Source organism: Cydia pomonella, chromosome 3 (genome assembly GCF_033807575.1).
Source record: "Cydia pomonella isolate Wapato2018A chromosome 3, ilCydPomo1, whole genome shotgun sequence".
Classification (NCBI taxonomy): Eukaryota; Metazoa; Arthropoda; class Insecta; order Lepidoptera; family Tortricidae; genus Cydia; species Cydia pomonella.
In genome coordinates, this window is record NC_084705.1 from 4,846,154 (window position 1) to 4,865,476 (window position 19,323).

Consider the following 19,323-nt stretch of genomic DNA (forward strand, 5'->3'; position numbering starts at 1 on the left):
TACGATGTTGTTGACAGTAATAAGTCTCGCGCGACACGACACATTCTTTACACACGTCCACGATACCCTCGGACCCTTGCTGCCGGACCACCGGTTATACCGGTATTGCCCTATCTGTATAACCGGTTTTCCATAACGCGACGTGATGAACCGAGGTTGCGGATCTGAAACACACCAGCCGATATTAACATTCATATATAAATAAATAAATACTTAAATAAATATTATAGGGACATTATAACACAAATTGACTAAAGCGGGCTACTCACACACCTGCCGCAGGGGCAATACCGGTCGCACGGCGGTCGGACCAATTTTGGGCTGTTCTCTACACACTAGCCTGCCGTGCAGTGTGTAACTGATAGTCCCGCTGAACGCACGTCCACGAGAATGGCTCCTGTATTGTCGAAACACCAGAAAATTGGTATCGCCTTGTCACTTTCTGTGGTGCTACCGAGAAAAAAAAGCAAGAGAAGATATTGGGTGAAGAATTGGTTGCAGAAACGAAACAAATTGTGCCACATGAACATTATGAAAGAATTGGAAGTAGATGATCTTAGAAACTTTTTGCGAATGGATATTGATTCTTTTGAAGAGCTCCTGGCTATGGTAACACCAACAATAGAAAAGCAAGACACATTAATGCGGAATGCCATAAGTGCTAGAGAACGACTAACTGCTACACTAAGGTTTTTGGTTAGCGGGCAAAGTTACGAGGATTTAAAATTTAGTACCATTATATCACCACAATTGATGTCCATAATGATTCCTGAGAGATGTCGGGCCATTTACGAATGTCTCAAACATTATATAAAGGTAAGCACCTGCCACTTATGTCAAACGTTATGTATTCTTTCGCTTTCGGCTACAATAAAATAAAAAACAATTTTATTTAGAAAATATTTAATTATATTTAGTTACACATGACAAGAAGACATGAGATGAGGAGAAATTAGACATGTTAAAAAAATGGTTTATATTATCGTCTTGGAAATTTATTTGTTGCTTTTAAATAGTAAGAAATCTTTTAATTCAGAAAAGTTTCCTTCTACAACAGTACTATTGTTACTAAATGTAGTATTCGGAAAATCAATGACAGTTGAATTGCTATCAGTACAAAGTGTGTTTTGGGGTTCAGGTGATCGCACAGGCATAGAGGATTGGGTATAATGTTGAGAGGATGGCGAAGGTGTAGGCGTCTGGGTATAGTATTCAGGGGATGGTGTAGGAATTGGAGTCTGGGAATTATATTGAGGTGATGGTGTAGGAATAGGAGTCCGGGCATAGTATTGAGGGGATGGTGTAGGAGGACGCATTTGGGCGTGATATGCGGAATTGATGTTCGGATAAGTAGGTTGAATGTATGTACTTTGGTTTCTCAAAGTGATTGACGATTCTTCTGTAAGTTTCTCAAGTTTACCATAGAAGATGGCGTCTGAAATTAGTTTTTGAACAATATTTTGCTGGAGTTTGCTCAAATCTCTTAATTGAAGACCAATGCCCTTTCCTATAACTTCCCAATCGTCCGTCTTTGAAGTAGTGGTCATAAGTTGTTGAGCAGTATCCAATAGTTTTTCTTGCTTTTTTTCTAAGCTCATTCGCTGTTTTTTCGGTGTGATGGTTTCTTGATCAGTTTTGTTTCGCCTATTTGAAAGTTTTTGGTTGATTGGCTGGCTATTAGATTGTTGGCTGCTCAGAGTACTATTTGTATCCTGGTCGTTTGATTGATCGACTGAGGTTTCATTCGATTCGGAATCCTGTGAGACCTGAAATAATAAATTTCATATAACTTTTTGTTTCAGATGCCCTCATCGGAAGCCGAATGGAAAAATACAGCAAAAATGTTTGAAGATAAGTGGAATTTCAGTCACTGTCTTGGGGCCATGGACGGAAAGCACGTAGCTGTAGAAAAACCCCCTGGAAGTGGCTCTAGTTTTTATAATTATAAAGATTTTTTCAGTGTTGTGCTTTTTGCTGTCGTTAATGCAAATTATGAATTTATTTACGTGCACACTGGCACTAACGGAAGCGTGTCTGATGGTGGTGTTATACAACATACTCGATTTTATGAAAAACTAATGACAGGTCAATTAAACCTACCACGAGCGTCTTCGTTACCAGATACGAATATTATAGTACCCTACACATTTGTAGGAGACAGCGCATTCGCTCTCAACAGACATGTTATGAAGCCTTACCCATTTAGAAACATAAACCATGAAAAAAGAATATTTAATTATCGGTTATCGAGGGCAAGAAGAGTTGTTGAAAATGCTTTTGGAATACTGGCAGCACGTTTTCGGATTTTTCGCCGAAAAATAAGTGTAAACATTGAAAACGTCGATGCTATTGTCCTCGCATGCTGTGCTTTACATAATTATTTAAGAACTAAATCAGATACCTATATTACAGATTCATGTGTGGACTCCGAAAATACAAATGATCTGACTTTTCGGCCCGGTGATTGGCGGTCAGAATCATGTGAATTAGTATCACTTATGCACAGAAATGAAAAACAGCGCAATGATGAAGGAAATAATGTTCGTAATAAATTTATGGCTTATTTTAACGGACAAGGTAGTGTCCCTTTTCAAGAAAACATGTTACAAGTAATATAAGGATTCAGTATACATATAACTCTATTAAAATATGATTTACCCATAAGTACCTACCTATAACGTAAGAAATATACTTATGTCAAATATGTAGGTAATAAAAAAATTAATAATAATTATTGTTTTATTTACTTACCTCCCCAGCATCTAAAGTATCTGTTCCCTTGCGAGTAGGTTCAGTAGTCTCTTCATAAAAAGCAAACAAGGTATAGTACCACAGTGATGGCTTGTACACGTCATCAATGCCGGATCCCGTTTGTTTTGAAGCATTTACCTAAAAACATATACGTAATACATTCATAGCCTGCCATAATTTAAACTCAGAGAAAATGATCACTACCTCATTTTTAAGTTTGAATCGTACTCTCTATTGGTTTAGTAGTGTCGTGATTCTATTATAAAGATAAACATTAATTATTCATTGATTTTCAGGTTTACAATGCCAACAGCAGAATTTTAAAACCTCTTTATTTTAATTTGGAGTACTAAGTGGCAGTATAAAACTCCCCTTTGCCCTTGAGATTATCAAGCACGCTGAGTAGGTAGGATTAAAAAAAAAAACAATTGAATAGCGCTCTGACAGATGCCGATGGCAAAGAGGTTATGAAAAAATAATATGTAGGTATTTAGAATGATTGCTAGCAATAACTATACTATTATAAAAGGAAAATATATTTGCAAAGGAAATAGTTACTAACCTTTTTCAACTCACGTGAGTAAGACGTGCGCATGTTTTCATTTTTTTTTTTGAAATTAGCAAGGTCAATATTGTTTCCGAGTTCGCGATATATTTCGAACATTAATTCGAAAGTTTGATTTCGCAAATCTCTATTGAAATATTGTTTATGTTTTTTATCCCACATGTGGGGCCGGTCTTTGTACACGTCTATAATATGTGTCCATACTTCACGCTCGTTTTCCATGGTTGACATTGTTGTCCACTCCGCTCGGTTGTCACCAATGAACTGACTGGAATTGCCCCAATCGTACTACACACGCGGCAACCTAGCAGGGCGGTAGACACAACCTAGGGAGCTAGGAAGGTCTTGCGCCCCTGCCCCCTGCCGCCCTGCCGCAGGCCCAATCTAAAAATTGCCCCTGCTTGCCTACACACATCACAATTAAGGAGGCAATTAAGGGTCCAATTCCAATATTGCCCCTGCGGCAGGTGTGTGAGTAGCCCGCTTAAGTCCCACGGTAAGCTCAAGAAGGCTTGTGTTGTGAGTACTCAGAAAACGATATTATATCATATAAAAATACTTAAATACATAGAAAACATCCATACTCAGGAACAAATACATATGTGCACACAAAATACATGCCCTTACCCCAGTAAACACACACAACATTTTGATAATAGTTTTCTTAATTACTTTTATTATTAATTGTTTATCTTGTTATCATTTAATAATAAGTAATTAGTTAATTCTATTCACACCGCCGTGAGTCGGGTGGCCGAGCGGTTTAGGCATCCGTCAAGAATCCCAGCCCTAGTCACTGGTGGCCTTGGTGACTTTTTATTTCTTATATCACATCTATTCCGGGGCTCTCGGCCACCCCTCCCGATGCTACCACATTCACCTTCTCCATTGACGAAAGAAGAAGACATTTCCGTTTATTCTGCACTAGTCGTAGAAGTTCGTGAGTTGCGAAAAGAAGTACGAGACCTCAGTAATTTAAGACTTGAACTGCAAGAACTAAAAGCACAAGTGATGGTTACATCTTTCTTGCGGCGTAAGGTTGAAGAATACGAAAAGAAAATAGCGGCGCAAGATTTTATCATAAGTGACCTTCAGAATAAAACTATGGCTTTGAAACCTAGTCCAAAGAGGGCCCGAAACCATAAGGCAAAGAAGCGGGGACAGATAACAGAGGAAACAGTCATTACAGAAGAACCCGTACCAGCAGGTTCAGAGTCGGATATTGCAACAGGTGCAGCACTACCCGAGGGAGTGAAATCCACACCTGAAAAGTCTACTAGATGCCCATTGACACATGTCCCACAGGGTGAAAAAAATACTGACCTAGAAGGAGACTCTGTCCTGTTTTGTGACCAGGACAAGGTTGTTAGCGATCATCGGAAAGAAGACAACAGCGAGCGATCAAGAGCCAGTGAGGTTCTGCGAGGTATTGCTGCTCCTGGTGTAACTCCAATAGAAGCAGCAGAGAGATTAAGGTATATGCACTTATGCTATGTAAAGCAGGGTACTACTAAGGAGCAAGTGTTGCAGCATCTGAATATGGTATGCGGAGATGATGGTTGCACAGTGGAAGAACTGAAGGCCCGTGGGAACTATGCTTCATTTAAACTTGGCGTGCCGGAAAGACTGTTTGAAAAGGTCATGGCTGAAGAAAACTGGGCTAAAGACATATGTATCAAGCCATGGCGACAGAATTTTCGTCGCCAAAGTAAAAAAAGCGAGAAGTAAATCAATGCAGAGTATTAGCATCTACTATCAGAACGTACGAGGATTGAGGTCGAAAACTGATGTCTTCCATACTAACATGCTTCTGAGCTCATACAACGTCGTGGCACTAACCGAGACATTCCTTGCCAGTTCGGTGAAGGATGCAGAGCTATTCTCCAAAGATTACATAGTGTTAAGAAAAGATCGTCTTGGTGATGTGGGCTGGGGTGGTGTGTTGCTCGCTGTGCACAAAAGTTTATCTGTGCGGCTTCTGTCTAATATCGATGGAATAAGTGATGATATGGAGCTAGTTTCTGCTTTAGTTGTGGGTAAAGCGGTAAAATTTGTATGCTGCGTGGTTTACCTCCCGCCTAGTTATAGAGATGACCAATATTTGAAAGTTTTGACGTGTTTAGAAAATGTAATTTGTAAATTCCCTGACCATGAAATTATTATTTTAGGTGATTTTAATTTGAATTCGTGTAGTGTAAATGTCCAGAATAATTTTAAATGTTTTATGGAATTTTGTCAGCTGTATCAGCATAATAATGTGTGTAATGAGCATGATGGTATACTAGACCTGGTTTTGAGCGGCTTTACCCCAGAGACTGAGAGAGTGAGCGTTTGCGGTGAAGTCGATGCGTTTGTACCGGCTGATACGTACCACCCGCCCCTTGAGGTATTGGTAAAGTTGCAACGTGTTGGTATGCGTTCCCCGAATTTACAGTCTCGCCCGCCTGTTTTGGGTCCTAAATGGAACTTTCGTAAGGCTGACCTTGGAGTTCTTTATAGCGCTATATCAGATATTGATTGGAGTGATGTGCTCAATGACAACTGTTCTGGCACTGCCGCTGACTTATTTTACGCCAAATTGAAAAATTGTATCGACAGTAATGTTCCCTTCAAAAAACCTGCATCTGGAAATCGATACTGTTACCCTACCTGGTTTACTGCAGATATAATAAAAAATATCAAGTTGAAGTATTTTCACTTAAAAAGGTACAGAGAGAAAGGAGAGCTTTTTAATCTGGAAATGTTTAGATATTATAGAACGCATGTAAAGACTTTAATTGCTAGTGCGTTCCGACATTACATACGCGGTGTCGAGAGAAACATTACTGACGATCCTAGTAAGTTTTGGAAATTTGTTGACAGTAAAAGGAAAGATAGACGATGTGACACCGAGTTTCTGTACAAAGGGAAGACTGTGACGGGGCAAGAAGCGACAGACTCTTTTGCTGATTACTTCGCCTCAGTATTTCAGGGGGACGTTCCACTCTTGAATGCTGAGTTGGCGGTGCAAAATTGTGCCGGCTTTCCAGTTAGTGCTGCGCGAGTGGCAGTGGACAAAATAGATGCTGCAGACCTTCGTAAAGCAGCAAAAAATTTAAAAGCGCGAGCTTCTGCTGGACCTGATGATATACCATCTTTTCTGGTAAAAGACTGTATTTCAGTATTTGAGACTGCACTTTTACACATTTTTAACTTAAGTCTGAAAAGTGGGCAGTATCCAGCCTGTTGGAAGGTTTCTAGGGTGACTCCTGTTCCTAAGAGTGGCACCGGTCGTGATGTGTCCAATTTCAGGCCTATAGCTGTGCTGCCAAGTTTTGCCAAGTTATTTGAGTCAATAATAGAAAGTCGCATCAGCCAGCAGATACAATGTTGGTTAAGTGACAGTCAGCACGGATTTCGTCGTGCTCGGTCTACTGTCACTAATCATGTCAACTTTGTAGACCATGTCAGAGATGAGCTAGATGCGGGTCGGCAGGTTGATGCGGCCTATTTTGACTTCAGAAAGGCATTTGACCTGGTAGACAATGACATCCTGCTTCAAAAATGTAGTGCCTTGGGTTTTACACCGCACCTACTGAACTTTCTATCTAGTTACCTGCGTGACAGAAACCAGTATGTAGAGTGGGGTGGATATAGTTCAAGGCCTTTTTTCACTCGGTCCGGCGTAAGTCAGGGCAGCACTCTCGGCCCAACATTATTTACGATAATGATAAATGACTTACCAAGGGTGGTACATACTGCTGGCTGTTTGTTGTTCGCTGATGACTTGAAGCTGTTTCTGGGAACCCGGGATAAGTCTGGTTTGGACGATCTCCAGAGGGACATCGACGCGGTGACCGAGTGGAGTGAGAATAATAAACTGCATTTTAACACCTCTAAATGTAAAGTTATTACGTTCTCTAGAATTCGGTCACCTCACATCAAACAATATCACATTAAAGACGCAGTGATAGATCGCGTTGATGAGGTAACTGACCTGGGACTGACCTTGGACTCAAGACTTGACTTTAGGACGCACATTACCAATATCTGTAAGCAGGCGAATAAGGTCCTGGGGTTTATCATGAGGGTATCGAGCCAGTTTAGTGACACTCGAGTTTTGCAGCTGCTATACAACGCCTATGTTCGCAGCAAACTTGAATTTGGAGCTTGTGTCTGGGATCCGCACGAAAGCAAGTATACCCTCATGGTAGAAAGAATCCAGAGGAAATTTGCCCGATTTCTTTATAGGAAAAAGTTAGGATATTATCCTTATTTGTATCCGTCATTGTTTGTCAGTGGTATGGTTGGGATGGATACATTAGAGTTGCGGCGGAAATTGTTACTGATGGTGCATTACTATAAGTTACTACGCAACCAAGTCGCGAATCCATCTGCATTGTCAAGAATAGGTTTGTCTGTGCCGCCCCCTCGCCGTTGCCCCGCGGCGGGGGAGGGCGGAGCGGTGGTGTCGCGGCGGCGCCGGCGCCTGTTCGCGTGCCCGGCGAGGCGCACGCGCTGGGCCGCAAACGCTCCCTCTGCAAGAGCTATCGCTCTGTTGAATGATATGTCTATGCGATTACCTGACGTTGACATTTTTTATCATGCCTCTTACCAAATTATTAAAGGCATTTATGAATTTTTGAATTTAACTTAATTTAATTGATTATCATCCATATTTATTTACTTTATTGACATACTTAATATTATATAATCGAATTTGCTTTTTGTTTTTGTAAGGTTGAAATGTAATTTTCATAGTGTAAGTGTGACATAGCATGTACAATAATTATAATATCATTACTTATAAGCGCCTTGGTTTATTAGACTGTAAGCTTATTTGTGAATAAAATCGAATAACTAAAGCGAGCGTCGAACTAACTAAGAGTCGAAGTAGTCGCCATGGTCGAAACGAAAACGTTTAGATAAAAAAAAGGATTCAATTTTTTTTTTTATCAGTCGGTCTGTTGTAATTACTATTTAAAAACGGTTAAGTTAAGAAAAAAGACACTGACTGCATTTTCTTAGTAGCCTAACATATTCAAGGAAAATGATAATGCAAGGTCTTTATGGGAGCGTTATCAAAGGTGACGAGCCGTGCAGAGCAATCTATTTTCTTAACACACACCCACGATACCCGTAACCGGTAACCCCCTAACCGAATAACCGGTTTCCCATTTCAATAAAAAAATGGTTTTCGATATGAAACAATACGGGCACGTCAAATCATAAGTTATCTTTATCTTAAACATAACATCAGAGATTGATAAAACTCATAACATAACATTATTTGTTGTACCGGTACTTTCCTAGCTGAAGAACCGGTTACCAGAATCTGGATGTGGTATAAATTGGTTACGAATCTGAAATGATAAGGCATTGTTAATCATTTGACTAATTTATAAGTACTCAGAATATGTATCAAATAAGTAGAAGCTAGTCAAACTATTTGGACAATGATAAAGTCAAAATAAAAAAAATTATAATAAAATATTTTCTAATTATTTTTCTTACAAAATAAACATACAAACAACTTTTTGTGATGTCATTAAAATAAACAAGAACCTTACTTGTAGCAATATCGGTCTTAACATAAAAAATATTCATCAAATATACCTAATAGCACTGACCTATCACACATAGACAGTTAGTGCTCATAAGGCTAATCTGCCAAAAGTGAAGCCGAAACTCGATCGATGTGTGCGTGCGACGCTCGTGTCTTACGCTCAGCGACACACACATATATACAAAAATGGGTTGCCAGAGTTCATTTATTCCCCTTAAAGTAGATGGATTTTAGCCACATCCTTATACTTGGCTATCAATCATTTGGGAGTGTGTATGTAGATATTAAATTTGTAGCAAAAGCTTTCAAGGTTTCTTTTAAGGACTTTGCATTTCTGTACTTTGTGAAATAATGTTTAAATAAAAAAACGTTTATTTTTTTATTTTACAAATGTGCACAGATAATAGCTGGTAAAATTGACTTTGGAATAATGATTTTAAATGATAAATATTTAATGACGATCATTTGGATTTGATTTTATTTGACTAATATTTTCTTCGGGTTGGTGTGGTGAAAAGTTTTGTGTTTCACTTGGGGCAAAATTTGTTTAACTCTCGTAACTTGAAACCCTCGCAACGCTCAAGATTCCATTTTTCGACATTTTGGATCTTTATTTAGCTCGAGTAGCAATATTAGCACGAGCGGTTAAACAACAACTTTTCCACTTGTAAAACAAATAACTATTTATCGTCATTGTACCGCGTACTAGTAATTGTACCTGCCGGCCTAGCCAAGGTGGCAATCGCTATTGCTTCGAACAACGAAACGCTTTGTGTCTCTCTATCAGTCTTCCATATAAGTGCGACAGTGACAGTTGCGTTTCGTTTTTACAGACCTTAACTGTAACACCTGTGTTCCACAAATAAAATTTACTTTACTTGCTCATCAAAATGGCGAGAGCATATTCGACTATGTTTAGTCGGTTTCCATATTGCATCGTTCCTATTTAATCTAATTTTTTCCGTCCATCTCGCAGACAGAAGCGGATCAGTCGGAAATCTAAAACGAATATCACACAATATAAAAATATGAATTTAAACTGTAATTTTACAAAAGACAAAACATAATTTGAAATAAAAGAATGAAAAACTAAAAAAGAATATTTTCTATAGTCATACAAGGAACTTAAAGTAAGCATATTAATTTTATCAATGTAATCGTCATGCCTCATTTGGAGGAAAAAAGATTCATATCACCTGGCAACATTTATAAGTAATGGCGGCTGACGAAAATTTGGATTTTTGTATTTACAATTACGTAAAAATATCACATTAAACTGGATACTTACGCGTGAAATGTTATATCAGGCGGTTTGTTTTTATTCACTGATGTGTTGTGACACCAATTCACCGCACAAACAACCGTCTTTCTTGTATTTTTTAATTTATAAACGGGAGGTGTACACAAACCAACTCGACCTTGAGTACTGCGAGGGCCGTTCGGATACGATGACACGAGGGCGACATAATGTCGTACTCGAAATGGCTTCACTAGGGATGTACAGACTAGGCATCTAGGCTAGTTATAAATCTATGCCTAATAGGTACAGTTATACTTATAAAATACTGATATTAAAATACAATCAATGTCTTGCATAAATACTATTAAAACGCAATAAAAATTACAAGTATCAGAGTATCAATGAATAAGAACAGCCAAAACGTAATCTGAAAAGCAACTATCTACCTTTTGTGGCACCTCTATACGTTATAGAATTCAATTAGTAGTTAGCTGCTCCTTTTGCATTTCAACGTATTATGTTGAATGAGTGGATTTTTCATCTCGATGCCTTTCGCGCATTATGGTCGATTGAATCCCGCGCCCAACACACTAATTTATGTATACAAAGAGGTATGTTGGTTCGTTTTCTGACCGCATCTCAGAATAGACCTCATACCTTCTCTAACAACCTACATTACACGACTTCCGCGGTTTTTCTGACGCTTCACTTATAGAGTTGTCTTTAAATGAGTGTGTTCGTTCATACATTTAACAATGACGTCATCGATGGTGACGATCCTGGCCCGGCAGCCCGCCACGTTCTTGACGCACGTCCAGGACGTCCGAGGACCCTTACTGCCGCTCCAACGGTTGTACCTGTACTCTCCCAACTGGATAACTGGGTTGCCACGCCGAGTGGTTATGAAAATCGGTTGCGGGTCTGAAAAATAGAAGTATCATATATCCACTCTGTATGGTTTATCTACTGTAAAATTAGGGGACAAATATTAATTATATCCAGAGAAAAACCTCTAGTAGCACGGAAATTTATTTGGTTTATTTTATATGGTTTTAATAAAAGTATTAAAACTCACGATTTCCTTTACTCTTTATTACAAAATATAACCGAATACCCAAATAATACAATTAATGCAAAATTTATAATTGATTTAGTAGAAATATAAGACGAACTTGATAATGAATAACACTAACATCAAATAAGATCAAATAATATTATTTATACATTTTCATTTTCATTATATATACATATACCTACTTACTATTTCTATTTGTTATTTTAACAAAGGCACTCTTAGGCAGTGGCAAAGAATCACGGACATTCAAATCAAGGACGTACTCTTCACTTTGTTCGGAATGTTATATCGAGGGCGGTATATTAATTACAGCCTGATTCAATTGTTTCATATAGTACAAATACCCAATGAAAACCTAATATCATGTACATACTTCACTTATGATTGTGTTCATGCCATTGTGTTATAATAATGTCATTGATCGTGGTAAGTCTTGCTTTACAGTACTGTTTCTTGACACAGGTCCAGGTAACCCTGTTGCCCTTACTCCCGCTCCACCTGTTGTAGCGATACCTTCCAAGCTTTATGACTGGCTTTCCGTATCTAGATACGCTGAAAACTGGTTGCTCGTCTTCATCTGTAACAGTTAGAGATTTTTTGATAAACATGCAGATTTCCATACTGTGAATCTTTTTTTATTATTATTAAGACTTAGGGCCAGCTGCATCAAACCAAGTACATTAAAATTAGCGGACTGATCAACGTCAGTCAGCAGTGAGCTGTGAAACATCCTATACAATATTGTCAAATGAAAGCTTTACCGGCGACAGACGATTTTTTTTATACTAAGTCGGTGGCAAACAAGCATACGGCCCGCCTGATGGTAAGCAGTTTCCATAGCCTATGTACGCCTGCAACTCCAGAGGAGTTACATGCGCGTTGCCGACCCTAACATTCCCCCCCCCCCCCCTCGTGCAACCCGCCCTATATGTACTTAAGTAAACATAGGATTAAATACTTTCATAAAACACTTTCATTTGTGTTTAACAGTATAATGTACCTAAATAAAAAAAATAGGTCATCAAATAGAGGAAATCAAAATAATCACTAGAAATATACCTGTTGTAAACATTTTTCATTGAGCAATTCAAATCCGATGGGCAGTTAAAGATTTATGAATTACAATATTATAGATCTTCAATAAGTATGATCATGTGAAGTATTACTATTAATTCAATCGAAATCCTCTATTAAAGAAAAGAGATACCCAAAAGACAAACCCAAAATTTATTGAAACGGCAAAACACATGATATTTACGTGGTAAAAACCAACAGTCATTTAAGTACGAGTAAGTACAATTCGTTTTTAATGAGTATGATCGTGTATTGTTTGAATGATGGTTTCCTCAATGGTGACAATTCACGCCTGACAAAAGTGATATTTAGCGCACTTCCAGGTAATCTTCTGGCCAGCCTCTGTTGAAATGGTGCATTCGTCATGTAGACTTGTGCAGTTACAAGACCCGCCCCGCACCTATCCAGAGACAAACATCAAACAAATCACGATGTTTAATTGAATCTTCTTATCATGAGCAGCCCATTCAGATTCATTTGAAATCGCTTTGACTTTTAAGCGCTGGCGCTCGACATTAATTAATGGTTATGTTCATACAAAGTGCTAACAATATTGTCTTCGATAGTATACAACCTTGCTCGACACTTCGGTTTTCTCGCGCAAGTCCACAGAATCTTGACACCTTTGCTGCCACACCATCTGTTGTACCTGTATTCTCCTAGCTGTATAACCGGTTTACCGTAACGAGAAGTCATGAACTTTGGTTGACAATCTGAAAGATTTTGTAACATGTTTGAAACTTAACGTAATATTGTTTAAAAATAAAGTAAATGTATCTATTTGATATCATGAGACTACTTTTTGTGTGCAATTCATATTAATGAAACTGTTCGTTTCCATTGAGTTGATTTACCCCTAATCAATTATCGCTTCAATGATTGTGGTTGTTTAACACTTATTAAATATAAATATATTATTGTCATTAGACAGTATTGTCGATGGTATATATCCTCGCGCGGCAATTCGGTTTTCTCACGCAAGTCCACGGCACCTTCAAGCCCTTGACCCCTGGCTTCATGTTGAACCTATAATCACCCAGCTGCAAAACCAGATTACCGTATCCTAATTTTAGAAATATTGGCTAACGATCTGAAACAATGCCAATAAATAGACTCCTCTTTGCTAAACTAGACCAAAGAAACGAGGTTGTATAATAATTTGTCTGACGTTATGTGTAGGGTTTGCACGACGGATCTGAAATGTATGGGAAGATCCACGGATTCGGATAATTTCACAAATTTCTGATAAAGATTACAAACCCACATTACATTGTGTTAGAAAGCGATTAGTATCTTTGCCTGTCCTTTTCTGTACGCTGCTGTGCCCTCAATTAGTTGACGAAGGCTGTCTTTGCGGGATTCGTGGTACAATGAGGTTATCAGTACAGAGCCAAGTTTATTTACATTGTTTACGTATTTCATGACGTTGGCTTAAATTAAGTAAATAGTCTACACCGTGTAATCAAAATCCTGTTTTGCCCACGGCTAAGAAATGGAATTCACTTCGTGCTAATCTATTCCTACTAACTTGGATCCTTTCAAATCGAGAATGATTAGATATCTCTTAGGTCAGCATGCTCTATTCTAAACGACATCGGCACTTGCATCTAATAACAGTTAAGTAAAGCAAAGTTACGAAAAATAAATTTAATGAGTATGTTGATTTACAGCTTTGACGATGATGTTGTTTATGGTGAAAATCCTAGCGCGGCAGTTTGGCAACCTCACACAGGTCCACGTGAGCTTGGCACCCTTGATGCCAGTCTTCATGTTGAATCGGTAATTCCCTAGCTGAATAACCGGTTTACCAAATCGAGATGTTGAAAATATTGGTTCATCTGAAATTTTAAATATTATCATAGGACAATCCTATACAAATCGATCTAGTTATTCTACTATTTTGTTGGCAACATTAATAAGTTGGTGTTTTAACAGCTTCCACTGTCTGTCCATACTTGTACACATATGTGCAGACGAACCGAATGAAAAAACAATCAACTTACAATATTATGGCATATAAATGTAATAAATTTTAACACATTTACTTACATTTTTAAATAATTTAAATATGTTTACAGCTTTAATCACATATAAAAGGGCCTACTCAAATAAAGCCTGTACACGAATTTAAAGGAGTTGCAGAAAACCCCGAATTTCTCCCACTTACCAACTTGCGTACGTTGCGTGGTTTGTGAAAATGCTTGTAGAGCGTGCACAAACTGTGTGTAAAGTGTAAAATAAACATTTTGCATAGCGGTTCCATATCTTGGAACCTTTCATGAAACGTTACCAAACGTGAATAATTCATAGAATATTGACCTTACGTTATTTCATTACATCCAAAATCCAGCGGCTTTAATGTCCCTTTGGCTAGTCCGTACTGGCAAACAATCATCAAAATCAATCAAACAATCATCGAAATCGATGAGGAGATACTGACAAACGAATCAAATTACACTACTTAGTATTCATTTTTGTCCTGTTCTTATTTGTTTTCTTACATGATCATTCTGCTAAATGCATATTTTTTATGAACGACCGTAGCCCATAAACACCAGGGGGATTTAAGTGTGTTGCCGGCCTTTAAGTTTGGAGTAGACTCTTTCCTTGAAGGTTTGAAGATCGTTACGGTCCAGAAATACCGCAGGCAACAGTTAATTCTACAGTTAAAATGTGCGAGGCAGGAAGTTTCTGGAGAAACGTATAGTTGAGGACTGCCAACCATCTAAGTGATAAACATCAATGATTGTGTTCGCTCTTATACTTGATGATGGTATTCTCGAAGGTGACGACCGAGGCCTTGCAACCAGAGCGTGCCTTAATGCAGGCGAATCGCGTGCGGTTTTTGCAACTCCTCATCTTACTGAACCGGTACTGCCCTATCTGCAGGACTGGATTGCCGTGGCGAGAGGTTGAAAACGACATGATCATTGCACCTGGAACGTAAAACAACACTTATATAAGCCCCGTCTAGGATTAGTAAATTTTGGAACCCTTAGTATAAATTGATATATTTAGTTGTCATAATTGAAAAACTGATCAAACCCTTCGGTTCCGGCCTCGGCTACTTTCTCTTTATATTACATCTATTTCAGATTATATTCTTTATATAATTGTGTGACTGGTACCTAAAAATATGAAATAAACTCGAAATATTTAATATAAATAACTTGTTTCGATTCTCAGCTTTGACGCAATTCCACCGCGACATCACGCCTTTGCTGGAGCTATATCACGATTTACTAGTAAAAAAAAACTGACATTTATACTCCTCCGTGATCTTCGAGGCCCTGAGTCGGAGAAATGGTCATCAATATAGTTAACCGGATTGAAATTACCAAATTATGTACCTTCCTAATTCGCTTAAATACTCCTAAATAGGTTTTAAAAACAATTTATATAACTACTGACTAACTTTTTTGTTTTGGTAAACAATACAAACACACAAATCACACTATGTAAATTAGTCTGTTTTATGACAAATCTTAATTACAATAACTATATAGACAAGATAAAAAAAAATATAGAACCGTAAGAAAATACTTCCTTTAAAGGCAATAACTTTTATTTTCAACTTTTTCAAACTTACCAAATATAATAAAATATCCCATTTGTATAACAATAAACTAGTATACCTAATTAACTCGTTATATACTAAATAAATGACTCTCTGGTGTACAAATATTCTTTGCTGTAACTTTTCTTGTACTCGTATGTTTCATAAAGTCTTTACATCATGGTTGTGGTGTCCAATCGTGCCCACCACCTCATCACCAACGGTGAAGATCTTCGCTCTGCAGCCGATCCTCTTGTACTGGCAGGTGTACCGCTTCTTGTCGCCAAGCGTGGTGTGGTGGTAGTACCTATATCCCCCCAATAACAGTACCTTTCTTCCTTTGTGACTTAGTACGAACGACACTGAAAATGTTACTAAATCAATGTCACCAAATAATTAACTATTAGGCGATTATACATAACTAAGGATCACCTTAATCTCAAGAAATTAAATACCTATAAATACCAACCAACAGAACAGATGAAAACTCATTATCTATTTTAAGAAGAACTATATATATTTTTAAAACAACTGTCAATTATTTTAGAACACTTGTCATTAGTATTTCTTATACTAATGTAATAACATTTTAAAGTAACGTCACACTTGCAATATGTGAAAAAAAAATTATACATGCACAAATACTTAAAGTGTGTATCTCTTATTATTCTATTCGATGAGCTTGTTGCTAGGAACCTTTAGGCCAAATCTTATAGTCATTACCCTAACATTAAATTACAGTCATTGGTATCCATGTCTTGTTATCGCACATTCCTTAAAACTAGTAAAAGTGGTACTTAAGTACATTAGATATTTAAGTAAATTAACGACATATATTTTGTAATGTAAGGGACTTACTTCAGTAGTCGCAAAAAATAAAAGTCGGTAAGACTAACATAACATTAACAAAGTAACTTACGAAATAAGTAAACATCGAAATGCATTGAACAAAAAAAAAATCTTATGAAACAAATAATCAGACCTTAATGTCGAATTTACAAGAAAATAATATTGCAAACGAAGATATTAAACATATTAATTGCTAAATTAACCTATTCAGAGATCAAAGGTCTTTGTTAAAAACTTTATAGTACGGTACCTATGTATTTCGTAAATGGGAGTTTTCAAAATATAGCGTACCCAATAAGCGTGAGTATTTAACAAAGTTAATCACCGTCAGTTTTGCGACGACAATTAAGCATGAAATCTTTACGATATTTTTTTTGCCTTGTAATATCGCTTACAATGAAATGAACACTTAAAACCAAGTTTATATTGAAATTTAATGCTTAATTATGGTAACAAAACTGAAAATGAGTACACTATTTTCTGAAAACTCCCAAATACCTAAAGTATGTCTATAATTCCCAGTCTGAATGACTCCTCCTCCTCCTCTCCTCCTCCTCCTCCCTCCTCCTCTCTGGAGTTGCAGGCGTATATAGGCTACGGAGACTGCTTACCATCAGGCGGGCCGTATGCTTGTTTGCCACCGACGTAGTATATATATATAAAAATATATATATATATATTTGTTCCCTGTAGGCTTACATTACTTCACTATTTATGAGTTAGGTCGATTTTGGCTTCAATTTCCGTAAACAGTAACTGTAAAAGTTAAACGGTAAAGCTAGGTCCACACGGCGTTTATTTTTCCCGTATAACGGGAGTATACGAGTATCATATACCGTAATGACAGCAGAATTTGTATGGTAACTTGCAAAATCGTTCACACGGAGTCTACGCGGGAAAGCCGTATAACCGGATGAACCTAGCCTATGTATGAAACAGTTAATTGCTTGATTATCTAAAGTTGCTCACAAATTGGTAAAATAATTTTCAATAGATTCTGTATCAAACAGAACATTTTTTTTTAAGCAGCAGGGCTAACACAGAAGGTGCGTGACAGTATCTCGTCCGCGAAATGGACTACCTATCCGTCTTTTTTCAACTGTCTTAATTAAAGAGGGACGGATAATCTAACTCGCGGGGGAGATAATGTCTCCTAGGCTTACTGGTCAGATATTTTTTTTAGTTGGCCAGATTTGGTATATTATCCGTCTGGAAATTATAAACATACTTTCAAATCCCACAGGTAAGGTCACTCTTCATCCGTCAGATGGTTATGTTCGTTCTTGGTCTTGACGATGACATCTTTCTCGGTAAAGATGGTCGCACCGCAGCGGCGGTGACTGCAGTACCAGCGACACTGCTTGCCCTTGCTGGCGCTGGCGAGCCAGAACGTCTGCTTGCCTATGATGATGGTCCTATTACCCCTACGTGTCCGTCCGAAGACGGGTACTGGAAAGATAAAGTGCAATCTAGCGGATGCGAACGTAAACGGATAAATGGAATGCAAACAAAAGATTGAGCTACAATAATTTGGTCAACTATGCCATAGAAGAAACCGAATTAGTGGTATATTGAAAAAAAAAACTAATTCTGTTTCTTTCTACTATCTAAAGCAACAGGACACACAAATTAACAGGCAACTACTACAATACTAATGTTAGGTACTAGCAGCAATTAAACATGTTAATTAAATAGGTAAATAGAATATGAGAATCGAATTTTATTCCGAACATAAACAACACAAACTTAAAGATCAATCCTTAACTAACATAAGTAAGTGAAACTTCTTCCTTTACTTAATATATTCATAATTCATAACAAAACTCTCCGAATTCATGCAAACTATGCGAGTTTCATAAGAGTTAAAGCAAAACGCTTAAATGGATTTAGGAATCGAAACAAATGCAACCGAAAATGAGCAACAAATATGCAATATGCGATCACGAGCACGGAGCCTCTATTTGACCCGTTTGTATCGCGAGGTTTCTGGGCAAATTAGCCTCTATTTTAATAACTGTAAGAAATAAATGGTCCCACTTTGTAAATAAATCTGAATATCGCATCAAAATGAAATATAGAATAGAAAGTGACTTTCACGATCGCACATATTGTCTGCGTTGACAGCGGACGAGGTCGGTATAATTGCCTAGTGCTGATGCTCGTTGCTGGTGCGCACGATGACGTCATCTAGGGTGGAGAGCGAGGCGCGGCAGCCGCTCCGGCAGCACACCCAGCGCCGGCTGCGTCCGTCTTTTGATACCCGGAACCGAGAGAATCGGTAAGAACCCAGCTCTATCTGGGGCGTGCCAAATCGTGTCGTACTGAACACCACTGGAGGGAAGGGGTAATAAAAAAAATTTGGGGTAAATATTAGGAACAAATTGGATAGGCCAGGTAAAAAAAAATAGCTACAGACAAAGAATTGTTGACACACAACTAGTCTTCATTTTATAATTGTCACGCACAGTATTGTGATATTCACATTAACCGTTGTAAGACGAGGTTTATAACGGGCCAAAATTTAGTTTTTATAACTACAAATTACAAAAATATTTCATAAACTAAAATTAAAACATGATATTTCTAGGAAACACTTTATTGATAACCCAAAATACAAAAATATATAATTGAAATTAATAAATCGAAACAGTAAGAATCTTTAAGTACA

General features: G+C 37.8%; 1 protein-coding gene across 1 annotated transcript; it reads left to right on the top strand.

The window, feature by feature from the left end:
* The first annotated feature begins 249 nt into the window (after positions 1-249).
* LOC133515872 (putative nuclease HARBI1) lies at positions 250-2,745 on the top strand. The gene is made up of 2 exons (XM_061848447.1): positions 250-816; positions 1,803-2,745. Exons 1-2 carry the CDS (start codon positions 391-393, stop codon positions 2,616-2,618), a joined length of 1,242 nt encoding a protein of 413 aa, XP_061704431.1. The 5' UTR covers positions 250-390; the 3' UTR covers positions 2,619-2,745.
* Positions 2,746-19,323: the final 16,578 nt, after the last annotated feature.